At 37.9% G+C, this 17,059-nt stretch overlaps 1 protein-coding gene across 2 annotated transcripts in view; it reads left to right on the plus strand.

Moving 5' to 3' along the window:
• Positions 1–17,059, plus strand: part of AAGAB (alpha and gamma adaptin binding protein) — a 44,020-nt gene that overhangs the window by 7,674 nt on the left and 19,287 nt on the right. Inside the window, exons 1-5 of one of the 2 annotated variants that reach the window (XM_045581286.1) lie at positions 5,011–5,047; positions 11,216–11,406; positions 11,546–11,642; positions 12,528–12,617; positions 15,409–15,492. In XM_045581286.1, the coding sequence (XP_045437242.1) occupies positions 5,026–5,047; positions 11,216–11,406; positions 11,546–11,642; positions 12,528–12,617; positions 15,409–15,492 (484 nt within the window). In that variant the 5' untranslated portion in view covers positions 5,011–5,025. Of the gene's footprint in view, positions 1–5,010; positions 5,048–11,215; positions 11,407–11,545; positions 11,643–12,527; positions 12,618–15,408; positions 15,493–17,059 lie in introns of those variants that run through there. The other variant, XM_036437959.2, reaches the window with a different exon arrangement.

The following is a 17,059-nucleotide window of genomic DNA, read 5'->3' on the forward strand; positions in this document are numbered from 1 at the left end:
CCAAGACCCCAGGGTACAAAATGTGGCCCGGAAATGGTCATTGCCAGGGCCGAGTAATGACATCACATAGCAATGACTAGAGGCCGCCTTCCTCTCCCTAGCAGTGACTAGCCCCCTTGCAGTTTCTTCAACCCAGAAATACAGGTGGAAACATTTTACACTTCAAATGTCTGTGAAGCATTTTCCTGCGCCTCATCTCATTTGATCCTCACAGGAGTCCTGGAGTAAGTAGATAGGAGATTTGGTAGAATCCTATTTTCTTTTCATTAGCCAGAAAATGGAGATTTAGAAAGTTTAGGAACTTGACTCAACTGAAAAGAAGTAAGAAATGGTGGACCTTGAAAATGACTTCAGGTTTTTTCACTGTACAGAATATAGTCAAACACTGCTGCAGTGAAATATTTTACCCTTTGTTCTCCCTGAGTGATCTACAATAATAATCTGCTTTGTTTTGATATTCGCTGCTATGTTTCTGACAGTTACCTGAAAGAGAAGTTGGGGTGCTTCACTGGGCTGGAAAAAGTTTAGCTAAATCAGAAAGCAGGTCTAATTAAGCAAGTTTATTCTATATACTATTATATACAAAGCTAAGTTGACTTGCACATGCGTGATACATAGAAAGCTCTCATTGGTGCCAATTGCATATGTGTGTTTCCTTCTGTCATTGTCAATTGAGAATTTGGTTGACACTTTTATTATAGAGAAAGGGCGAATAGCGATATTAAAATATTTCTTCTAATTAATTTCCTTTCAGTGTGCACAAATTCATGCACTGGGCCACTAGTTCTATAATATGTGGCCTCTTATGTCTGGCTTCTTAATGTTTTGGAGATTTATCCATGCTGTAGCGTGTGCTTTATATTCCAGTGTATGGATATATCACATTTTATTTATCAGTTCATCAGTTGATAGACATTTGGGTCATTTTTACTTCTTGGCTATTATGAATAACGTTAGGGGGATTCTAAGAACCTATTATACTATTTTAAGAAACTGCTGTCCAGCCAATGTTGCTAAGTGGTTGAGTGTTGACCTTTGAACCAGGAGGTCACAGTTCGATTCCCGGTCAGGGCACATGCTCAAATTGCGGACTCTATCCCCAGTTTGGGCATGTAGGAGGCATCCAATCAGTGATTCTCATCACTGATACTTATATCTCTCTCTCCCTCTCCCTTCCTCTCTGAAATCAATAAATAATAGATTAAAACAAACAAAAAGAAACTGCCAAACTATTTTTCAGAGTGGCTGCAACATTTTACATTCCCTCAGCAATGTATAAGGGTTCCAAGTTCTCCACATTTTTGACAACACTTGTTATTGTTTCTGTTTTTTATTTTAGCCATTCTAGTGGGTGTGAGGTAGTGTTTTATTGTGGTTCTTCATGGGTCCCAGAAGAGTATATACCATGAATATGTTTCTTACTAATATAATGTTTCTTCTATTTCCCTAATAACTAACGATGTTGAGAATCTTTTTTGTACAAATAATTATTCATATGCCTTCTTTGATGAAATGTCTGTTCAGATCTTCTGCCCATTTTTAATTTTTTTTGTCTTATTGAGTTGTAAGTATATCATATATAGTATTGTAGGTACAAGTCTCATATATAATTTGCAAATATTTTCTCCCATTCTGTGGCTTGTCTTTTGGTTTTCATGAGGGTGTCTTTTGAAATGCAAAACTTTTTAATTTTGATGAAGTTTAATTTATCAGTGTTTTCTTTTCCCAAGTTCCTTTGATTATGTGTTGCCCAATCATGATTTACCCTTCCTGAAGGATGTTTTTGGAAACTGGGATATTGGATATGTTAGCTTTGTAATGTTTTCCAAGCTTATTCTATATAATAAAAGGCTAATATGCAAATCGACCGAATGGCAGAACTACCGTTCACTATGACATGCACTGACCAATGCAGGAGCTGCTCCCTGGTGGTCAGTGTGTCCCACAGGGGGAGTGCCGCTCAGCCAGAATCCGGGATCATGCCTGGCGAGTGCAGCGGCAGGAACCTATAAGCTGGCAGGTGGACATCCCCTGAAGAGTCCTGGACTGTGAGAGGGCACCAGCCAGGCTGGGAAATCCTCCCTGCCACGTGCACGAATGTCATGCACCAGGCCTCTAGTTTTCAATATTAGAATACACAGACTAAAGAGTAAATGTTCTTCATAAGACTCATTCTCTTTGGGAAATTTCTCTTAGACATGTTTACTTTTCTTCACAGTAAGTTAGCAGCTGCTACAGATACCAATGTCCTCCAGAGCAGACATTGACATTTCTTGTGAGGTTTTATTACTCAAATGCTGATTTGTTTATGAAAAGTTACCATTTGAATATAAAAATTATTTTTATCTCATAATTTTCTGTTTAGGCTTATGTATTCTTCCAGAAAACCATCATAAATTTTTTCAAAGCATGTAAGATTAATTGCCAGATAATTTTTTATTTAAAATTTTTATTGCTTAATTAAATTGTTTACTACATGAGTCTCCTTTTTTACCCCTTGACCTCTCCCTGACCACCCCCACCCCCAGCACAGTGGTCGGCAAACTCATTAGCCAACAGAGCCAAATATCAACAGTACAATGGTTGAAATTTCTTTTGAGAGCCAAATTTTTAAAACTTAAAACTTCTTACGCCACTTCTTCAAAATAGACTTGCCCAGGCTGTGGTATTTTGTGAAAGAGCCACACTCAAGGGGCCAAAGAGCCGCATGTGGCTCACGAGTCGCAGTATGCCAACCATGACCCTAGCACAAGCCCTTAATTGCCAGATAATTTTTGTCTTTAATATAATTAAAGAAGACTTTTGAGATAGGTTTTATCAGAAATAGATTTTATCAGGTACAAATGAAAGACATTTATATATGTGGTGGGAGGTTATGATGCCTGGCTGTAAAGGTTAGCTTCATTTCTATGAGGAAGAATAAAATGAACTTTGCATTCCAGAACTTTTATTTTGTTTCATGAATATAGCTAAGCTAGTTCCTTTGTTTTAGATCAGGGTTTCTCAATCTTAGCTCTGTTGACATTTTGGACTGGGTAATTCATCCTGTGCATTCTAGGATGTTCTTGATCTCTGCTGACTAGATACCAGTAGCATCTCGCCACTTGCGTTAACTCAAAATGTCTCCAGATGTTGAAATATGTCCCATGGGAAGCAAAATTACCTCCTCATAATGAACCACTGTTTTAGATGTTCTAGTATATCTACAACTAGATTTTGAATAAATAAATAGTAGTAATAGAATTCAAAGAAGCCTCTCCCCTTCAAATATACATAGGAATTCTGTATCACTAATGCCACTGGGGTCCGCATGCAGCCCATGACATTTAGAGGCTGATGGTTCCTCCTTAACCCTCATAAAACTCTCCTCTATATTCTTTCTCTCCTCCTCGTCAGCTTGTTGCTTTTGTGTGCATGTTTTTCTCTGACTGCATTGTGAGGTCTTCTAAGGGCAGGCAGAGACCATGTATCTTCTTCCCCTCTGCTTGGAAGTTGTGGTGTCCAATTCCAGATGGCCTTTGGGAGAAAGTAAACTTGAGCAAACGTAGGAGGACTAAGTTGGATTTCCTCTGCTTCAACTTTTAAAATGTTTCCACTGTGATAGAACAAGCCCCAGAGCAATGCGGATATGAGAATTTAGGTGTGACCAGAGAGAAGTAGTGTGTGAGGGGAAGGTAATGAAGTGTTGTAAGCAAACCAGAATTGCTGTACTCTTGTAAAGCGGTGGTACGGTGCTTTAACTCAGTCCAGGTTTTCTTCCCTCAGCAACTTAATACTGCTCCAGTGATTGGTCTGTCATGTGGACTGAAACAAATAATTGCAGACACAGTTGACTCTTGAACAATGTGGAGTTAGGGGTACCACCCCCGACAACAGTTGAAAATCCACCTGTAACTTTTGACTCCCTCAAAACTTACCTACTCTATTTACACCAGGAGGCTGCAGGATGATTACTCAGAGAACCACAGATACGAATTTCCCAACATTTGTTTGTGTAAAGTCCCAACATTAAGGTTTCACTTTCATCCTTTAAATGCCACACAGGGTCCATGATAGCAGTATCATCTACTCCTATGGCAGTATCATCTATTCCATCTACTTGGGGACTAATCTATTAGCTAATAACTGCTAAGTATGTGCCCGAGCACACCCACCTTGTATGACATCCTCATGAAATTGTAACTATGGAATTATAGTAATTGTAAGTGATTACAACTTATGAAAGCATTCTGATTTTTATTTTATTTTATTTATTTTTTCAATCCTTATCTAAGGAAGATTTTAGAGAGAGAGGAAGGGGGAGAGAGAGAAAAAGAGAGAGACAGAGAGACATTGATGTGAGAAACATCAATTGGTTGCCTCTCATTAGCTCCCTGACCCGGGATAAACCTCAACCTAGGTATGTACCCTGACTGGGAATCGAACCTGCAACCCTTTTGGTATATGGGACAATGCTCCAACCAACTGAGTCATTCGGCCAGGGCTAGAACCGTTATGATTTTTAAAAGTCTCTTTGCCCATCCTTGCCAGTTAATGAAATCTTTGGCTTCTCTGCTGTTTCTACCCACCTTCCCACCCCCCAATCACATTTTACTGAATTCTTTGCTTTCATAATGACTACTTTCCCCTTCAACTGACGTCAGATTCTGCTGCCTCCTATAATTTTCCTAAATGTTTTCTCTTCTGTCTCAGTTTATGTCTCAACAATGGAAAAGAAAAATATGAGAAGGCATATTTTGGAAAGTGAGGAGCTTAAAGGAGGCAGTTATTTCCTAATTGTAATGTTCCTCACTAACTCTCCACAATGCTCCTGTAACATACCCTCTTGTCAGTCCTGCTGTCACATTTGCAAAATACTGAGCTGCGGAGGAGGAAATGAACATTTACTGAGGGCCTACTGTGTGCCTGTGTTTTTGTTCCGATTTGCGGGTGAGGAAATGAGACACCTATGAAGTTTAATTTGTCTTTCTCACAGAGGGCCAGTATTCAGATACTGCTCTGTTTCACCCAGGCCTGTGCTGTTTTATGGCCTGCCTTTTCCGGTCTGGTTAGTACTGTCATGACAAAGGGAAGGCTATGTTGGGTCCCCGAAGAGTGTGTACCGTGAAAGACACTCGTTTCTGGGGTTGAGGTTATGCTTTGAGACCTGTCTGTAAAAGCAGTTTCAGTTCTGTGGGAAAGAATAACAAAACTGCATTCTCAGAAGAGCGCTGATTTCTGGAAGGGTTATCTTGATTTGAGGTGGCAGCTATCACTTCCCTCAGGGCGTAGAAAATAAGATTTAACTACTGGACAACTTCTCTTCACAAAGAATGCCATGGCTAATTAAGTGTGCATTAATCCTACTGGTATTAAAAGTGACCTTAATTCTACTACCGTGTTTCCCCGAAAATAAAACATCCTCCGAAAATAAGACCTACTTACAGGTTTTCTTCTGAGTGAAATATAAGGCATCCCCCTGAAAATAAGGCACCCCCCCCTCCCCCCAGGCTAACCATGAGAGATTTGGTCCACTGATTCTGAAAGAAATGGAGTCACAAGAAATTCACCAGGAAATTCAGGAATTGGATTGTTATGATGATGTTCCAGAAGATGATGACATGATTGTCATTGAATAAATGAGTAAATTCTTGATACTGTAGGATTCAGTTTGTCTGGTTTGTGTTGACAACTACCGTACTACCATACCGTATACAGGTAATAAATTTCCTTTATTTTCATTTAACAATAAATGTATACCGTATTCTTCTTCATGGAAAAATAAGACATCCCCTGAAAATAAGACCTAGCGCATCTTTAGGAGCAAAAATTAATATAATTAATATAAGACTACTGTCTTATTTCCAGGGAAACAGGATAGGTCTTATTTTCGGAGGATGCTTTATTTTCGGGGAAACACAGTATATACAAGGTAGGACAAAAGTAGGTTTACAGTTGTGAGTATGCAAAACACAGTTTATTCTTGTATTATTATTAATTATTATAACATCCATATGAACAACTGTAAACCTACTTTTTTTCCGTCCTATCTATCTATCTATCTATCTATCTATTTGTGTGTGTGTGTGTGTGTGTGTGTGTGTGTGTGAGAGAGAGAGAGAGAGAGAGAGAGAGAGAGAGAGAGAGAGAGAGAGGGAGGGAAGTGGATATTTATGGTGATATGGGAAGTTACCTTGGAACTTCAGTTGGCTTCCTAATTAATATTAAAGGAAGTATCCCTTTTTATTGAGTCTGAACCATAGAAAACTAGCTGCTTCCTTTCCTACCAAATGCACACTTTCTCTGAGGGAAGGAGCGTTAGAATAGAGTGCAAAGCAGGGCGGGACAAAGAGGGAGTTGTTGGATTACTGAACTGAAATGCTTCCTTGGCACACAGCTCCCTTCAGCTCTCTGAATCTGTCTTTTCATGTGGAACTCCAGGGGAAATAAGTTCACCAGGGAAGTGAGAAAGCAAATAGGAGTGGCTATGTGGAACCGTTTCTCAAACAGGGAAAGAAATTTATACTTAAAACGGGGGGAAATGTTTATCCTTACTACTGGATCTGGTTCGACATTTAACTTCTCATCTGAAAACGCTGCAAATTAACTGTTCTGACCTGTGACACTAAATTTGTAGTAATAGACCCAGCAGTTAGTCACCTAGTGTTTGTCTCTTAAAAAATGATGTATTACAGCTCCACCAGGTGGCTGCCAACAGTGAGAATGAGACAGGCTGACATCCATCAGGAGGAGGGAGAAGCTGCTCTAATTTTATTTGTGCATCATTTGTCTACATCAAATTCAATTTAGAAGGGCAAAGAAGGGAGACCATTGCAGATTTTTCAAGGAAGTCTGTCGGCCCCCCTTCTCCGCCCCCCCCCCCCACACACACACTCATAACAAGATCATTGATTCACTTTTGACAATAAGAAGTACCCAAAACCCATAGAGAGATTCTCATGGGTGATTGGGCTGCAGGCTCATGTATTCTGGTGCCCTCGTTCTGACTATTATTTTTGGTTTTCATAAAAGGGCGATAGGCTAATTTTGGCTTCTGACCATTAGATCCTTGAGTGTGATGTGGCTCAGATGCTACTGTCATGTCAGTGTGGTAGGAAAGGATGCTGGTGACCTGAATTCCATTTTAAGCTCTGCTCCCATTAGGCAGGTGATTTTTTTTGCTCTCAGTTTTCTCATCTGTGGAATAAGTGAATTGTAATGGCTGATCTCCAAAAACTTAGCCAAGTGCACAAGTGTTTTAGTGATTTTTGTTTTAATTTGGAAAAGAATAAACTTGTTAAATATTTAAAATCAAATACGAAAGATGAGGGAGAAAAGCTATATTTAGTATAGACATTTGCATTTTTTAAATTAAACTCTACATTATGATATTGATGATGAGAACCAGAGTGAAACAATCTTCACTATTCTCTCTTTAGTACAAATGTGGCACAGATGTGATAATAAAGTCCATATGCAGCCTGGCTTGAAAGTATCTGATTAGACATAAAATGTTAAAAATAAGTAAATTGAGCTATCAAGTTGTGTTAGGCAGCACAAAGAATTTTTCAAAAGTTCAGCTACTAAAACAGTGAAAGATGAAATTCATTTTTCCAATTGATTGGTTCTGTTCTCATTTAGGTTTAGTGAAAAGAGAAAGAAGTAGTTTCTTTCTGTGTATTAAGTAAATATCTTAATCATTTGAAAATGAAAGCTAGTATAAAATTGATATTTTAAGAACATTCTTGTTTGTTCTCCTGTATTCATTAATAAAATGAACTGTCCTTAATGGATCCAGGTATTATAAACTGCAGCTGATAAGTGTGACATTTTAAGTGATTTAATTTTTTCATGTTGAAGACATTGTCTTGAAAAAAAGCATAACCCAAATTTTATTCCAGTTTTTAACGATACAACCAATTTAGGAGATACCAAGCACTGATTATGGTGATGGTAGAAATATTAGTCCCGTGCTCCTTGTACTTTCCACATTCACAAGTGAATTCATTATTTTACTCTTTCTGCTTCCTCCTTAAAAATAGTTATTTGCTATTTTAAAAAATTACCCATGAATGAAGACTGACCCATTTGGTGGATCCTCCTACCCTTTCAAAACAATCAGTTTATACATTTTTTGCTACTCTTCTTGGGTTGGTTTGCTTTCTTCCACATGTGCTCTTATTGGCATATTGCTGTGCCATCTGCTTGGAGTTTGGAGTATATTAGCTTTGAATGCAACATAGACTTTGGTCTTGGTTTGTTCTTGTTGTTGTTGTTTTTGTCTTGTGAGACATTTAGAAGATGAAAATTGAATCTTTGATTTTAATAACTTAAGTATTCTTTCTGTTTATTTTTATGAGGGACATTGTAGCTGGTTGCTATGAAATTACTTGATAATAAAGATTATGACTTTAGATAGAAATTGAAGAGACAGGGTAAGACGAGATTTTCAAATATTGGCCCAGACCTGTTAATTTAAGAGTAATAATTATGGTTTTGGTGAAAAATTTTAGAAAGTTAGTTTCAAAGTGTGCCTTATGTCAAAGGGAAAGTCTTAATTTCAGTTCCTGCTAATAACCACATGATGAAAGGTTACCAATAGGAAAAAAAATGTACATACACAGATACACATATATTCTTTATATATCATTACACATGATTCCAAACAGTCTTTTGGACTAAATAATTTCCCTGTATATTTTTGTTGAGAAAAAACTAAGGTAATGTTCTATTACATAACCTTAGTTCTGGAATTTAAAATTTAATTTTTAGTTTTATTGTCCATCTAATAGTGAGTTTAAAAAATTCTTTACATGTTCATTAATATTATGCATTGAGAAAGAAATTTGTGGTCATTTTGTTGTACATTCTTATAATAAGTCAATTAATGGCATGTAATTTTACTTCTCTAAAGTCATTTTCCACAGTTGTATAAAATGGTATGGGCATAAAAGATGGGAGTGTAGGTTAGGACAATTTTTAATATCTCTTCCATTTCTAAATATTTTATGACATTATGGAAGCAAAATGTGTTGATGGTTCCATGACCACATCTATATTTGGCTTTTACTGTAAGAATTTCATTAGTTATACATACCATATTATACAGGCATTTCTGAAATATTTAATTATATTCTAAATAATTTAATTTGCTTACCTATTAAACATTTAAAATTTGTCAGAAGTGTCTTTGTCAAATAAGAATTTGATTTGACTTTCAAAGAATCTGAACAAGACTGAATATAAATGTATTGGAGTAATTTATCAGTACCCATTCTTTTATTTTATTAGTTGAATTAATTTGTAAGTGTTTGGCCCAGGGAATATGTGTAACTCTTCATTTTATTAATGTTTTATTCTTAATGCTCTCTTCCTTTTAGCTTGCAGTAAGTATGAAGTACAGGCAGTCCTCAGGTTAGGTCGGAGATCTGTTCCTATGGTGATTTTCACCATAAGTCGGAACCCACTTACATAAGCACCTAAGTCACTCACATGGAGCACATACACAGCAGTAATGAAGTGAAACAGTAAAAAAAATTTAAAAGAAAGATAACTATTCTTGAACTTTACTTGTGGTAAATAAATAATAAAAAACATATAGCACATGTACATACGTCGAAATGATGCAACTTTTTTTTTTTATAAATACTGTAAATGGGAGATGGCAACGTAACCACAAAACGACCATAAGTCGAGTCCAATGTAACCTGAGGACTGCCTTTAATTACAAACTTTTTAGTATTCTTCCATATATATATGGAAGAATCAATATATGTATATATGTGTGTGTGTGTGTGTGTGTGTGTGTATACACACACACACACACACATATAAAAGGCTAATATGCTAAGTGTCTGTCCGACTGGTCACTATGACGTGCACTGACCACCAGGCGCAAACGCTCAATGCAGGAGCTGCCTTGACATGCACTGGCCATTTACAGAGAAACAGCATCTTGGACCTGACACCCACAAAGAAACATTTGGCTTCCCCCAAGTGGGACACAGGCCCCTCCACCACCCTGGAGCAACAGCCCACCAAATCACAAGCAGATGCTACCAAGGCCCCAGGGCGCAAAATGTGGCCCACAGCCCAACCTATCCCCAAAACAGTGGCTGTGGGCACCGAGTAATGATGGCATTTTCAAGGTCCAGCATTTATTAGTTCTTTTCAGTCAGTTCAAGTTTCTAAGCTTTCTAAATCTCTGTTTTCCAGCTAATGAAAAGAAAATAGGATTCCACCAAGTCTCCTATCTACCTACTCCAGGGCTTCTGTGAGAATCAAATGAGATGAGGCATGGGAAAATGTTTCACAGACATTTGGTTAAAGTGTAAATGTTTCCACCTGGCTATAAAGCAGGTCATGTTCCTGAGCTGAAGAAACTGCAAGGAGGCTAGTTGCTAAGGAACAGAATCCGAGCGTTGCTACATGATGTCATTACCCAACACCCACAGTGATCTTCCAGGCTGGCCATGGTGTGTTGGCAGCGATTTGGTGGGCTGTCACTCTGAGGTGGTGGTAGGCCTGTGTCCCACTTGGGAGAAGCCGAGTGTTGCTTTGTAAGTGTCAGGTCCATGCTGCTATTTCTCTGTAAATGGCAAGTTTGTGTCATGGCAGCTCCTGTGTTGAGCGTCTGCCCCCTGGTGTTCAGTGTGCATCATAACGACTGGTTGGGCAATGGGAAGGACACTTAGTATATTAGCCTTTTTTACATAGACTAGAGGCCTGGTGCATGGAATTTGTGCACGGGGAAGGAGGGGATCCCTCAGCCTGGCCTGCACCCTTGCCAATCCGGGACATTCAGGGGATGTCTGACTGCCAGTTTAGGTCCCACAGGGATTGGGCCTAAACTGGCAGTTGGACATGCCTCTCCCAATCCAGGATCCAGGCAGCTTTGCCTGGGCTGCAGCCGCAGCCAGAATTGGGGCCGTGGGTGGCTTCGCCTGAGGCATAGGCACCAGGGACTGGGACCAGGGGCGGGGCAGCTTCACCAGGGCATGGCTTTGTCAGTGAGGATGTCAGAAGGTCGTCCAGAAGACATCCAGTCTAATTAGCATATTACCCTTTTATTAATACAGATGATCAGAGGAGAAAATACCCTAATAAGTGTGAGGCCCTTTGAAATCTTTGTGTGAAGGGAAGCAGCCATGTTATTCTGGTATCCTATTGAGGAATGTACATTACCTATGTACATTAGTTTTACACTTTCCATGGTGATGTTGTGTCATTTATTTAGACATCCTTGGAACAGAAGATCATCTTGTGGAAGCCACTGCGAATGATGCCGTGAGATTTTATCCTTGGACCATTGATAATAAGTACTATTCAGCCGACATCAATCTGTGTGTAGTGCCGAACAAGTTTCTTGTCACTGCAGAGATTGCAGAGTCTGTCCAAGCATTTGTGGTTTACTTTGACAGCACACAAGTAAGATTTTCTTTTCCATGGAATTTTGAATAAGACTTTATCTTGTGCTTCCCCCTTCCCCCCATCCCCTCCTGCTTTTTTTTGAGTTCTCTTCATGTCTGTATTTTCTGCTTTTGTTTTTTTTTTTCCCTCTCTCTAGAAATCTGGTCTTGATAGTGTCTCCTCATGGCTTCCCCTGGCAGAAGCGTGGTTACCTGAAGTGATGATCTTGGTCTGTGATAGAGTGTCTGAGAATGGTAAGCACTTCGATGGGATGGATGGTAGTTTGTACATACATTTGCCATTTCTTGGTAAACAGAGTCTGTTTGTTTCTTTAAGTTAGAATAGTGTATCTCGTGTGACTATTATATATATATATATATATATATATATATATATACATACATACATATACATACATACACACACGCACACACATACACACATATATATATGTATATGTGTGTGTGTGTGTATATATATGTATATATGTGTGTATATATATATATATATATATATATATATATATATATATATTTGATTCTCACAGAAGCCCTGGAGTAGGTAGATAGGAGGTGAAATAATGAAAGAATTCAGTGTTGAGGAGAAAGGTGTAGAACTGGGTTCTCTAGGACACTATTGTTGGGAATGTATTTTGGTTCAGCCTTTTAGAGTTCAGCTTGGTAGTAGTTGACCAATAAAATATACTCATTTTTTAGCTCATTTTTAGCTATGTTTTAGCTATATCTCTTTGGAATCTTGGAATATTTACTTTTTTTCTTATTTTTCTAAATAATGGACACTTTTGAGAAATAATTTGAGAAGTAATTTTCTTTATATTGTCGTTCCTACAGAATAGTATTGACATTAATGGAAACACATTTAAATTTATGAATACTATTGCAGCACTATTCATATTTTATTTTAATTTAAAATCTTTAAGATTTATTTATTCTAGAATGAGAGAAAAATTGATTTTGTTGTTCCACTTATTTATGTATTTATTGGTTGATTCTTGTATGTGCCTTGATCCGGGATCAAACTGCAACCTTGGTGTATCAGGATGACACTCAACCAACCACGCTCATATTTTACTTTTATTTATAAATATTTTTTAATAAATTAAAAAATTATTCTTGTAGGTGTAAACCGACAAAAAGCTCAAGAATGGTGTATAAAACATGGCTTTGAACTGGTGGAACTCAGTCCAGAAGAGTTGCCTGAGGAGGATGGTAAGTGTTTATGTTGCGGGAAAACATGGTACGTGGGTTGAGATATGAGATTATTTAAATCTTGAAACAATCACAGTGAAATTCAGAAAACCTTTTTTCCCCCAGCTGCTTGAGAAGATTTGTGCAAAATCCTTCAAAGTAGTCTTACCATTAATAAATAATTCATTTATTTATCAATTTTGAAATGTTATTTTTCTTATGCATAAAGGTATATTTCTTCCTTAAATCTTAGTCATTTTCCTAATCTCTTATCCTTTCTCCACATCCAAAAAAGGAGAGTTTGATCTATATTCATAAGTAGGTAAAGTTGCCTATTTTGAATTCCTACTAATCTGAGGCTGAATCCCCAAGAACCATAGGGGGTATGCCAGTCCTATTTGTATGTCTTTTGCACATTTGAAATAAAAAATAGACTCAGAATGCCCTCTAGGGTAGCTTTCTGCTTTACTGCTTTCTGCTAAAGTCTGGACCTTCTTCTGTTTCTTCCTCCACTTCATTTCCCCTCCCCCATTTCTCTTCTCATCTTTGCTCCTTCCAAGTATACCTGTGCTAGCTACTATAGGATCTACCAAGATAAGATGGCTTTTGAGCCATCAAAACCACATAATCTAGTACAAGAAATAAGACACATACGTAAATAGTTACTAAGGGGACATCGTAAGTTTGATTTAAAAATATTGGTACTGTGGTATTTCAGAGACAGAAGAGATTATTTTAAAGAATGAATTGGCAACCATGATCTCTCACATGTCAACTGGTCCCTGGGGGAGAGATGGAAAATATACTGGAATTGCATTTAGAGGACTGGTGGGGAAGTGGCTTTGAGAAATGCCAGTTGTTCCAAAAGACATTCCAGGCAGGGGCATCCAGTACTAATTAAATTATGTAGATAGGATATAAGTAATCCTTACATGAAACGTATTTTTTAAAGGAGTTAAAAATGTTCTATATTATGACTTATTTAGAATTTTTTTTTCAAAACGTTACCTTTAGGAATAAAACCTTGCCAGGGAAGAAGAACACAAAAATGAAATACAATAAAAAGGCAGATTTTTCTCCCTGTACATTTTTACGAATATTGAAAATTAACAAGTGCAATTTCTCCTTCCAGGTTTTTCTAGGTCCCCTGAAACTTGTGCCCTATTTTGTGTATGTGAATATGTGTGTAGTCACTTATTAATGGTACTAGAATTTTCTCTTCTTATTATTGTCCTTGAGAGTCAATATTTGAGTTATTTATTTACATCTGTTTTCATTTCGGAATCTCTGCTCCTTTATACCACTACACTTCTTGCTTCTTATCAGAACATTGTTCTAATATTAATTCTGTTTAATCTTAAAATAGATTTTTGACATGTCATCTTTAGATAATGTAACTAAAACCTCCCTATAAGCTTTAAATGCTAACAGTTCTCAAGCCATATGCCCTCATCCTTTATTTGCATGTATTAATTTGAATATCAATATGAGATTTTATCCTTGTTTGTATTAAACTTCATCTTATTGGCTCTTTACTTCAGGCCTTATTTTTGATCCCTGGTTATATCATCTGAAGTGTTAGTTATTCTTTCAAGAATTGAATCATTCATCATAATTAAGATAAACATGTGTTTTATTTCTTCATTTAAACATCGATGGTGATAAACTCATTTTTGTAGAGTATTTTTTATTTACTCCTCACCCTATTTCTGTTAGATTGCTAGGGTGGTATTCTCTAAATGATTCATCAATCCAGTAGTTACTAAGTGCCTGCTGTGAATTCAATAAGACATGATTCCTGTCTTTGGTGAGCATCAAGGGTGGAGGAGGTTACACTATCACCAGTTCCACTGCAGCTTTCCTCCAGGAAAAGTGTGCACCGAGTGTGTCATCCCCACTTTTCTGAGAATAGTGATATGTGCCCTTGATCAAATAGCTAATAAGTTGCAGAGCCTGGGTTCAGAATCAGATCTCCTGACTTCTAATTCTGTGATCTTCCACTAGAGACAGATTCTACGTGGACTGCGCTCGATACACCCACAGGAGACTTTCTTCTTTCAGCCATATGCAGTCTTATAATACTATCTGAAGGGTCTCCATTTCCTTTATACACATTCCTATCTGCAATGTATCAGAGAATACCACTTACCATTGGTACACTAACTGGGATGAGTGCCTTGTTGTTTAAAGTAGTATCAATTAAATTCCAGAAGCAGGTTAATATCAATACTAAATTAAGTCGTTGGATATTTTTAATGACACTTTTCCTGTCTCTTACACTCTGGTTATAGTAACTTCTTTCTCTTTCTCTTAAACTATCTTTCTCTGATCAAGAATTTGTTCTGTAGATATCTGTTTTAAACAGAAATTATTTCATGATTCCTAGGAGAAGAAAGGGATTTTTTTTAGCATAAGAGGACCATTCCTACCTTCAGCAAAATTATTCTCTATAAATTACCAAGATTGGTAGTACTCTTGAACTCTCCCAGGATTATGTAATTAATGGAAACTAACATTTTCAGGAGAATATAAGTAGGTGCCATTGGTGAGGTAGTGGGGATGATGTTATAAGCCTCTATACTATGTGTTTTCTCATTGTTTTAGTTTCTAGAATATTCTTAACGGGAGCTCTGAGCTCAGTATTTGCTTAAACTTTTTCTCATATAGGTTTCAATGTGAAGAAGTAATAACTAATAAGCAAAATAATTAAGTCACGGTTGTTTAAAAATGTGGCTTACAGTATATATAAATACACGTATATGTATGTATAAGTACATGTATAAATATATTTGCTCTTTTCCTCACTGATTAGATGACTTCCCAGAATCTACAGGAGTAAAGCGAATTGTTCAAGCCTTGAATGCCAATGTCTGGTCCAACGTAGTGATGAAGAATGGTAAGTAACTTGGGACTAAATGTCCTGAGGAGTTTTCCTCCTATTTCTATTATGTGCACTGATCACCAGGAGGCAGAAGCTCTGACTGGTAGGTTAGCTTGTTACTGGGGTCTGGTCAATCGGGACTGGGTGAGATGTGCCAGACGCACCTATAGCCCTCCCACAGTCCCTCCCGAGCCGGCCAATCTCCTGTGGTCCCTCCCCGGCCAGCTGGCCCCCATTGGCCCTGATCAGGACTGGGCAAGATGGCCCTAATCACTGGCCCGGCCGAGGAACCCCACCCGTGCACGAATTCATGCACTAGAGAGTGTGGACACAGACAATAGTGTAGTGAGGGCCTGAGGCAGGGCAGGGTCTGGGTGGAGGGGGGGGGCGAAGGAGGGGGAAATAGGGGACATCTGTAATACTTTCAACAATTAAAAAAAATACATTATCTTAATCACAATATCCATATGAGTTGGGTTTAAAGAGGTCAAGTAATTTTCCTAAGGTCATAGAACTCATCAGTTCTCAAACTTGTTTTCACTCTGGAATCACCTGTGGAACTTTAAAAAAAAATACTGATGCCTAAACCTCTCTCCCAGAGATGCTGAATTAATTGGTATGGGTTGAGGCCTGGACATAGGGATATAAATTAAGATTGTGAGACAGCATGAAAGGGCCCACTGTAAATTTGGTATGATAAATTGGAGGTGAAGCCAGGCAGCAGCCTGGGTGTGTGTATGTGTCTGTGTCTTCCCCAGCTCTTTTCAGCTATGTGGGTATCACAGCAAGAGAGAGGCAAGGGATTAGACAGTGAACGACAGAGAGTAATTATCATGACTGACCATGGAATTTAAGCTGGGTAAGAAAGGGAGAGAGAAAATCAGTGGGGAAAGGTTCAGTGAAAAGGTGTTAGTTTCAGGACCTAGTGGAGTTGAAGGACAGTTGGGTGGAGATACTATAGGGAGGGACTCAGCTGGAAAGGTGGGTGGTGGTCAGAGTGTAGAATGCATGAAATTGAGGTTATGAAGGAGTTGTAGCTATTGGTAATAATAAGGTCTTATGGAATGGCTGTGGGAATACATGGCAGAAGTGGACAAGGAGATGGGAAAAATAGATGGTCTGTGTAGGTTAAGTTTAGAAAAACCAAAGCTCAGAAGGGCTCTAGCTGGAATCTGTCGTTACGGTCTGAAAAGGGTAAATGTGGACTTGATCTTCCAAATCCTAGACTGCTATTACTTAGGGACAATCCCTAAAGCTTAAAAAACAAAGTGAAGGCATTATTGAACATAGAAGGAGGTAATTTATGGAGTACATTACTCTAAAAGATGATCCAGTTAGAAAATTGATATGGCTCACAAAGGGGCTACAGTAGTTCTCATGAATGACACTTATATTTAATTCAAGTTAGGAAGATAGTGTGGCCCAAACTTTAAAGACTTACCTTGGAGAGCAATCATGTTTTCCTTCCCAATATTTTTCTATGCAATGTTTTTTCTATTAAGTCTCATACCGGCTGTTCTTTGAATTACATGTTGAATTTTATAGAATTTAATAAGGGGCATTGTATTGTTTGTATGCTAGT

The sequence above is a fragment of the Pipistrellus kuhlii genome, unplaced genomic scaffold (genome assembly GCF_014108245.1).
Source record: "Pipistrellus kuhlii isolate mPipKuh1 unplaced genomic scaffold, mPipKuh1.p scaffold_m20_p_1, whole genome shotgun sequence".
Taxonomy (NCBI): domain Eukaryota; kingdom Metazoa; phylum Chordata; class Mammalia; order Chiroptera; family Vespertilionidae; genus Pipistrellus; species Pipistrellus kuhlii.